Here is a 10,236-nt window from a genome sequence, read left to right as displayed (position 1 = left end):
CCTACCCGGTACAATACATGCCTCACCGCTTAAAACTATATAGCTAGAAAAATAATTTACTTCTTTAGTTTCTTCATTTGTAAAGTGGATTATTAGACTATTGTTGTCTCTGATTTATTTCCTAAATCAAATAAACTAAATCATGTCAAATTAAAGATGCCAATTATGTTTTTCCCATCATTAATTTTTAATTTTTCTTAAGGGTGCATTATTATCATCAAATAAGTAAAAATATAATATTCCTTTCTTGTTCATATTTTGGCTTTGTTGTTTCATTCCAGATTGGAGACAATGAGATATGAATGTGGCAAATCAAACAAGAGTGACAGAGTTTATTTTTCTGGGATTTTCTGGTGTTCTCTATCTAAGGCTTGCATTATTTGTGATGTTTCTTACTGTATATCTGCTCTCTCTCATGGGAAACACCCTCATCATCTTCATTGTTCTCACGGATTCCAGACTCCAAACACCCATGTATATTTTCTTAGGAAATTTGTCATTTCTGGAGATCTGGTACACGACAGCCACAGTGCCTAAATTGCTGGCTACTTGTCTCTCACAGGTTGTTACCATTTCCGTTTCTGGTTGTATAACCCAGTACTACTTTTTTTTCTCTATGGGGGCTACAGAGTGCATCCTGTTGGCTGTGATGGCCTATGATCGCTATGTGGCCATATGCAACCCTCTAAGATACTCATTCCTCATAAATCTTCAGGTATGCCTATGGTTTTCAGCTGGATCTTGGATTGGGGGCTTCATTGCCCCTGTTCTACCTACTGTACTTGTCTCTTATTTACATTTTTGTGGCTCTCAAAAGATCAATCATTTCTTCTGTGACTCAGAACCAATTTTTCAACTCTCCTGCTCAGATACATTCATGGTGGAGGCCTTGGGTTACACATGTACCTCTGTTGTGATTCTAAGTTCTTTTCTTCTCACTATGTCTTCCTATGGACACATTGTGGTCACAATTATCAAGCTATCTTCTCGAGAGGCTCAGAAGAAAACCTTCTCCACCTGCGCCTCCCACCTCACTGTGGTCACCATCTATTATGGCACCATTATTTTTGCCTATGTTCGCCCTCCAGCCAAGCACAACTTTACCATGGGTAAAGTAGTCTCAGTGTTCTACTGTGTGGTCACCCCACTTTTAAATCCTCTTGTATACACCCTAAGAAACAAAGATGTGAAGAAAGCCTTCAGAAAAGTTCTAGAAAGAAAGAGATTGTTCTTGGCCAGACATATCCAGGAGATTTGAGAGATTAATTAATATGAAAAAGCTAGAATAGATTACCACATTACATATGCAAATAGTAAATATTGAAAATTATATTATAAAATTGATGCTACCTAATATGGATATTTTTGCAATTCACATTTTGGTTTGAATTCATCTGAAATAGATATTTGGTAATTAGTGTTTAAGAATACTTCGTTGCAAAGCTATAGTGATAAGGAGATAAATACATGAAGTTCCTACTCACAAGAACTTACAGTGGGAAAATTAGCTGGTTAGTTCTAAGCAATTGTTCAGCCAACTTTATAAAAATCTACACTTTAATAGTAACTATTAATACAAGCCAAAAATTGTTTCTAAGGCAGTGTTACTCCATGTGGTTGATTGTCTATCATAAATATATCATTTTGTACTTTAAAAAAGTTTGATCAATAAACATTTCTTAAATAAATATAGTGAGCCAGACACTATTCTTAAGCATGAATGTTTATTTATGTATGGATATAAACACATATGAAGAATTTCTTTAGAAATATATCAGGAAAATATTAGATAATTTAAATTTTTAGATCAGATCAGATCAGTTGCTCAGTCGTGTCCGACTCTTTGTGACCCCATGATTCACAGCACGCCAGGCCTCCTGTCCATCACCAACTCTTGGAGTTCACTCAGACTCACGTCCAATGAGTCAGTGATGCCATCCAGCCATCTCATCCTCTGTCATCCCCTTCTCCTCTTGCCTGCAATCCCTCCCAGCATCAGAGTCTTTTCCAATGAGTCAACTCTTCGCATGAGGTGGCCAAAGTACTGGGATTTCAGCTTTAGCATCATTCCTTCCAAAGAAATCCCAGGGCTGATCTCCTTCAGAATGGACTGGTTGGATCTCCTTACAGTCCAAAGGACTCTCAAGAGTCTTCTCCAACACCACACTTCCAAAGCATCATTCTTCAGCACTCAGCCTTCGTCACAGTCCAACTCTCACATCCATACATGACCACAGGAAAAACCATAGCCTTGACTAGACGAACCTTTGTTGGCAAAGTAATGGCTCTGCTTTTGAATATGCTATCTAGGTTGGTCATAACTTTCCTTCCAAGGAGTAAGCGTCTTTTAATTTCATGGCTGCAGTCACCATCTGTAGTGATTTTGGAGCCCAGAAAAATAAAGTCTGACACTGTTTCCACTGTTTCCCCATCTATTTGCCATGAAGTGATGGGACCGGATGCCATGATCTTCGTTTTCTGAATGTTGAGCTTTAAGCCAACTTTTTCACTCTCCACTTTCACTTTCATCAAGAGGCTTTTGAGTTCCTCTTCACTTTCTGCCCTAAGGGTGGTGTCATCTGCATATCTGAGGTTATTGCTATTTCTCCCGGCAATCTTGATTCCAGCTTGTGTTTCTTCCAGTCCAGCGTTTCTCATGATGTACTCTGCATATAAGTTAAACAAACAGGGTGACAATATGCATAATTTTAAATATTAAGAAAGGTAACATGATGGAAGGAAAGATTTAGAATTGGACTATACAAGTATTGAATATCTAACATGATAAAACAAATTTCTTAAATTTTTATAAAATATTCAAGCAGATAATCATTTCAGCATGTACTAACGCATTTTGGAGCAAAAGAAAAGTGGAAAATGGGGAATAAAATATGTTTCTATTATCATGTTCTTTTTTTGTGTGTTAATGGAGATGCTTCACATTTTTTAATAATTTTGGTATAGTTTAGTAACATAAAGGATGAAAGGAGTGCTGAAAGACTAATAGTCTATAAAATTTTTTATGACAAGTGGTCTGTATATGATTGCTTATTGCTTGCCTTCTTTTTCTGTATTTAGTAGACTAGAAGTATCAGAATAACCTGGGAACCTGTTAAGAAATACAAATCTAACCTCAGCCTCTTGAATGAGACTATTCATTGTAACAAGATACCCAGCTGACTGATATGCAGATTAAATCATTAGTAGCACTGTTTTAGGCAATCAAAGTATTCAACAATCTATTTTTAATGGCAAGATTATATAATTAAATCATGAATTGTTTGCACATGCCAATGCCTGAAATTTTTCTTAGTTTAAATTTTTATGTATTTTCTGTATATATTAAAACTACAAGATTATTTTTTCTGAATGCCTAGTTTTTATTTTGTTTATCTTACACTTTCATGGAAACTATTGTCACAATCACTGGTTCATATAAATGAAAAATGTATGCCATACTTCAACATTTTTCTAACCCTTCTTTTGCCATCAGAATAATAGAGCAATATGCAAATTCTCACAATAACAGTGAAATGTTTTGTGTTATTAGACAAGTATTTCTGTATACCACTCTTCTGCAGGGAGTAAAAAGTTCTTCTATACATTTCTGTCCCATGGTTAAGCTTAAGTACTGAACTAACAAAAGGAAAATACACAGGATAAAATCATGTATGTTTTGTTCTAATTTTTTTTACATGTGTTTAAATGTCTTCAAAAGGAAAACAAATGTCAAAGAATTATACTCCCCATCCAGTTTTACAATGATTAAATCATTTGTTGCTGACCTCCAGTGCACCCTGAGAGCAAATATAAGGCACTTTGTGCTTTGGAAAAAATGTAACATTAAGATGGTTAGATTTATATCTCTGAAAAAATTTTAAGGAAGCCAGATTTTTGCATCTCCCCTTAATATAGAGAAGGCACAAAATGGATAAACTGTGGTATCTGCTCTTCATGTCTAGCAGTAAACTTTTACCAAGATGTATGCTTGATTACATGCATTCTTTAGCCAAAAATCATATACATATATAATCATATACATTTATATATGTATAATCATAAACACACACTGTCTTCTCTCTTATCTCTTTAGATCTGTCTTCTGAGTTGTTGAGAGAATATCTCTGAGGATACAGTCATAAGTAAGATCCTGCACAAACATCAAACTCATATCTCTTATATTATGCATTTTTCTTCATGCCAACAGAATGCAGGAGTTGTTAGGCCCCAAATCATATATAACTTTTAAAAAAGAATCATAACCTGTGGCAGTGTGACAAAAGAAAGATATAAAGTAATTAACCTCCAATTAAAATAAATAAATTTATATTAAAAAAAGAAAGATGCTAGGGTAAGGGACACTAAGTTGCAAAGCAGTGGTATTTTGATAGATTTATTTTACAGTTTCATTTGATATTAACTTCCAGATTCCCCTGATAAGAGTTTTCTTCTCCTCCTGGGACTGGTAGACACCTTCCAAAGGGAAATATTATGACCTGCTTTTAGATAGGAAGGGAAAAGCCATGGAGTTTTTTGTGTGGCTGCTGTCTATCCAGTGTTTTCAGCTAAAAAATAGGATACTTTCTTATTCTATTTATGGGGGTAATCTTTCTAAATACAATTCTTTGCAGAGTGCGTACCCAAGTCTTCCTCTTTTTATCATACCACTTATCCCAATAATATTTTTTTTCATTAGAGCAAGCCAGAAGCTGTGGGTGGCTTTGAGTCATTCATAAAAGAATTTGTTACTTAATTCAACTACAATCTAATAATATATAAAGAAGTTTGCCTGTTCTATTCACTTATATTTATCTCGATTTATTTTGGTTGTGTCCAACTCTTTGCAACCACATGGACTGCAGTACGCCAGTCTACCTTGTCTTTCACTATCTCCTGGAGTTTGCTCAAACTCATGTCCATTGTGTCAATGATCTCATGTTTATATGTTTGTAAACTCTTTGGTCTTATTTTCAAAAACTGCAACAAGTGTGATTTCACTGGAAAGCAGTATACTTGTTAATATGCATCACATTTCCTATTGGCTTCCCTGGTGGGTCAGATGGTAAAAAAATCTGCCTGCAGTGTGGGAGACCCAGATTCCATCCCTGGGTTGGGAAGATCCCCTGGAGAAAGGAATGGCTACCCACTCCAGTATTCTTGCCTGGAGAATTCCTTGGACAGAGGAGCCTGGGGGGCTACAGACCATGAGGTTGCAAAGAGTCAGAAACAACTAAAGTGACTTAGCATACATGCACTCTTTAAAAAACAATGTAACAGCATGTAGCAGAATGCAAACCTGAGTCAATATAAAAAAAGAGAAAAAGTAAAAAATAAAGTCAAATAATTTTATTGTAAAAGTAGGAATATTTGATAAAATTTTGTAAAACATAAAGGAAATAAATATTTTATAGATTTTGAGTTTATTTTTGTGTATGATGAGAGGGTGTGTTCTAACTTTATTGATTTACATGCAACTTTTCCAACACCCTTTCCAAATTTTCCAACATCATTTGCTCAAGTACAGTCTTTCTGTCATTTTATATTCTTACCTCCTTATCTGAAGTTTGTGATTTTATTTCTGATATCTCTATTCTGCTCCACTCATCCATATGTTTGTTTTTGTGGCAATATTATACTGTTTGATTAATGTATCTTTATAGCATTGTCAAGTCTGGGTGGATTATGCCACCTACTTTGTTATTTTTTCCTTAGGATTATTTTGGTAATTTGGGGTCTTTTATGGTTTCATATAAATTTTAGGATCTTTTTTTCTGGTTATGTGAAAACTGACAAGGATAATTTGATAGGGGTCACATTAAATCTGTAGATTGCTATGAGTAATGTGGTCATTTTAACAATGTTAATTCTTGCAATCCAAGAGCTTGGGATACCTCTCCATTTCTTTGAATCATCCTCAATTTCCTTTGTTAATGTTTTATATAGTTACAGTACACAAGTATTTCACTTTCTTGGTCAGATTTTTATTTCTGATATGATCTTAAAAGATATTTTCTTTTTATATTCCCCTTTTCCTATATCATTGTTAGTGTAAAGAAATGCAACCAATTTTTCTGTATTAATCTGGTATCCTGCTACCTTTCTCAATTTATTTATTACTAGTTCTATTGATTTTTGTGTGGAGTCTTTCATGTTTTCTACAGAAAGTACCATGTTATCTGCATATGATGACAATTTCACCTCTTCCTTTCTATTTGGATATGTTTATTTTATTTTCTTATCTGATTGCTGTACTAGAACTTCTAATACAATGTTGAATAGAAGTGATGACATTGGACACTTGTCATCCACAGTGATGGACATTGTTGTCTTGTACTAGATTTTAGTGATATGGATTTTAACACTTCTCCATTGAGTATTAAATTGGCTATGACTGTCATAAATTAGTTTTATTGTGCTGGAGTTATGTTTCCTCTATACCCACTTTGGTAAGGATTTTTATCATGAATGGATGTTGAATTTTATCAGATGCTTCTTTTACATCTATTGAGATAATAATGTTGATGTGGTGTATCCCATTGACTGAGGTGCATATGTTGAACCATTCTTGTGAACTTCGGATGAATTCCACTTGGTTGTGGTTTTGATCTTTTTTATGTGGTTTTGGATTCAATTTGCTAATACTTGTTGAGATTTTTGCTGCACGTTCATTAAAGATATTGGTCTGTAGTTTTCTATTTTGATGGTATCTATCTGATTTTGGCATCAGGATGATGTTCCTTTTGTAGAATGTCATTGGGAGTATTCTCTCCTCTTCAGCTTTTGGAAGATTTGGAGAAGGATCAGTATAGGTTCTTCTTTGTATGTTTGATAGCATTCACCAGTGAAGGCATTCTGGTCCTGGGGTTTTGTTTATAGGTAGTTTTTTTTTTAATTATTATTATTACAGATTCTATTTCACTTCTAGACATCAGTCTGTTCAAATTACCTGTTTCTTCTTGATTCAATTTTGGTGGGCTGTATGCTGCTAGAAACTTGTCCATTTCTTCTAGATTGTTAAATTTGTTGGCATATAATCATTCTTAGTATTCTTGTCTTTTAGTATTTTCATGATATTGGCCATTATTTCTCCCTTTTTTTCCTTTTTTTGCTTATGTTCACTCTCTTTTCCTCCTTTCAAGCCTGGCCAAAGGTTTGACAATTCTGTTTACCCTTTCAAATAATAAATTATTGGTTTTATTCACTTCTTCTATTATTTTTATCTCTATTTTATTTCCTCTCTGATATTCATTATTTCCTTTGTTTTGCTGACTTTAGGTTTTGTTTGTTCTTTAGCTTTTTAGGTGGGAGGTTAGATTGTTTATTTAAGGTTTTTTGTTTGTTTGTTTTCTGAGGACAGCTTGCACTAATAAGAATTTCCCTTTAAAGGGAAGATTTGCTGCATCACATAGATATTATGTGGTTCTGTTTTCACTGTCATTTGTCTCTAGCTATTTTTAAATTTCCTCTTTGATTTCATCATTGTGCATGGTCATACTCCTTGGAAGGAAAGTTATGACCAACCTAGACAGCATATTGAAAAACAGAGACATTACTTTGCCAAGAAAGGTCTAGTCAAGGCTATGATTTTTACAGTGGTCATGTATGGATGTGAGAGTTGGACTGTGAAGAAAGCTGAGTGCCAAAGAATTGATGCTTTTGAACTGTGGTGTTGGAGAAGACTCTTAAGAGTCCCTTGGACTGCAAGGAGATCCAACCAGTCCATTCTAAAGGAGATCAGTCGTGGGTGTTCTTTGGAAGGACTGATGTTGAAGCTGAAACTCCAATACTTTGGCCACCTCATGCGAAGAGTTGACTCTGTGAGGGATTGAGGGAAGGAGGAGAAGGGGACGAGAGAGGATAAGATGCCTGGATGGCATCACCGACTCGATGGACATGAGTTTGAGGGAACTCCAGGAGCTGGTGATGGACAGGGAGGCCTGGTGTGCTGCAATTCATGGGGTTGCAAAGAGTCGGACACGACTGAGTGACTGAACTGAACTGAACTGAAGTAGTTTAGAAAGGGTCAGTAATTTCTCTTGATCCCATAGGGTCTCCATTGACTTTACCTCAAAATAGTCCATGTGCCTAAGTGGTACATCTTAGGGAGGCTTGATCTAAACCACTACAGATACAACTTTTTTTTAATTAATGATGCTAAAAATTTTTATAGATGGATTTTTTAAAAATGAAAAAAAGAAATCCTCAAATTATTTTTCAATAGAGTACTGTGAAACAGACTTCTCAAACTTGAAGTTATATCCATTAATACTATCTTTATTAAAAAGAAGTTTGTCAAAATAAATTGAAAGACTCAAAAAATCTTTAGCAGTGATTTAATACTTCCAATAATTTACCACCATGGGATAATTCTGAATAGCAATGTATTTTTTTTCCTAAATTGAATTTTTATAAATTATTGATTTGAAAAAAAAAAACTAAATCAAATATACAGAAATTACATATAATTGCTTGATAATATATCATGCAAATAATACTTAAGCTGTTTTTAAATCAACAAAGGAGGAAACACCCAAAGTTACCCAGTTCATTCTTAGTTACTTTCTTCACCTAACATTAAATCTTGTATGTGTGGTCATGTATGGATGTGAGAGTTGGACTGTGACGAAGGCTGAGAGCTGAAGAATTGATGCTTTTGAACTGTGGTGTTGGACAGGACTCTTGAGAGTCCCTTGGACTGCAAGGAGATCCAACCAGTCCATTCTGAAGGGATCAGCCCTGGGATTTCTTTGGAAAGAATGATGCTAAAGCTGAAACTCCAGTATTTTGGCCACCTCATGCAAAGAGTTGACTCATTGGAAAAGACTCTGATTCTGGGAGGGATTAGGGGCAGGAGGAGAAGGGGACAACAGAGGATGAGATGGCTGGATGGCATCACTGACTCGATGGACATGAGTCTGGGTGAACTCTGGAAGTTGGTGATGGACAGGGAGGCCTGGTGTGCTGCTATTCATGGGGGTCGCAAAGAGTCAGACACGACTGAGTGACTGATCTGATCTGATCTGATGCAATATCATGATAAACCAACTCATTCATTTATCCACATTAAAAGCTGAGCACTATTTCCTTGGTTTTGACATAATGAGGTGTGCACCAGAAGACAGTGAGATGTTGAAGATAACTTTCACTACAGTTGACTATACCAACTGCTTTTTTTTTTTTAATGTTGGGGCTCACTCATCAAAGCAGGAATGCTATTTGTCTCAGAAAATAGCAATTTGACTCTTATTAGAAATTTTGATCGGACATGACTGAAGCAACTTAGCAGCAGCAGCAGCATGGATGGCAGGGAAGAAGGCAATGGCACCCCACTCTAGTACTGTTGCCCGGAAAATCCCATGGATGGAGGAGCCTGGTAGGCTGCAGTCCATGGGGTTGCTAAGAGTTGGACATGACTGAGCGACTTCACTTTCGCTTTCCACTTTCATGCATTGGAGAAGGAAATGGCAACCCACTCCAGTGTTCTTGCCTGGAGAATCCCAGGGACGGAGAAGCCTGGTGGGCTGCAGTCCATGGGGTTGCACAGAGTCGGACACGACTGAAGCAACTTAGCAGCAGCAGCAGCAGAAATTTTGATTTTTGGAAATCCTCAAAAAGTAGGATTAGAAATTTATTTATTTATTTATTTATTTTTTAGCTCTGCATGATTGCATGCTAAGCCTCCAGTCATGTCCAACTCTGTGGGACCCTATGGACTGTAGTCCAAAAGGCTCCTCTGTCCATGGGATTCTCTAGGCAAGAATACTGGAGCGGATTGCCATGCCCTCCTCCAAGGGATCTTCCCAACCCAGGGATCAAACCTGCGACTCTACCACCTTACCCGCAACTCTGCCACTATTGCCACCTGGGAACTCCTATGGAAGTACAATTGATTTACAAAACGATATACATTTACTATATACATATTTATTAGCTGGATGTATGCATACACCCAGGACACCATTAGACTTCCCAGGTGGCTCAGTGGTAAAGAATCCACCTGCCAATGCACACCAAGGTACTTCACATACTCATAACCTCCAAAATTTTTCTTGTGATCCTTTGTGGGTTTTTAGAGTTTAGGAATTTCATGGATTTGAAATTCATGCTCACAGTAAATAAATAATGGCAGCAGATCAGGTGTACATTGTTGAATTATGGTGATTTAAGAAGTAAACTTTCAACATAGACATACCTTTTGAAACTTAATGTTTATTATTCTCTCAATGAAATATTTTG

At 36.0% G+C, this 10,236-nt stretch overlaps 1 protein-coding gene across 1 annotated transcript; it reads left to right on the top strand.

The window, feature by feature from the left end:
* The first annotated feature begins 298 nt into the window (after positions 1-298).
* Positions 299-1,258, top strand: LOC139183986 (olfactory receptor 6F1-like). Its single transcript, XM_070792281.1, has one exon. The coding sequence runs from the start codon at positions 299-301 to the stop codon at positions 1,256-1,258; it is 960 nt and encodes a 319-aa protein (XP_070648382.1).
* The last annotated feature ends 8,978 nt before the right edge of the window (positions 1,259-10,236 follow it).

This window comes from Bos indicus, chromosome 7 (genome assembly GCF_029378745.1).
Source record: "Bos indicus isolate NIAB-ARS_2022 breed Sahiwal x Tharparkar chromosome 7, NIAB-ARS_B.indTharparkar_mat_pri_1.0, whole genome shotgun sequence".
NCBI lineage: Eukaryota > Metazoa > Chordata > Mammalia > Artiodactyla > Bovidae > Bos > Bos indicus.
The sequence above is the reverse complement of the archived record's forward strand: the minus strand, read 5'-3'. Positions and strand labels throughout refer to the sequence as shown.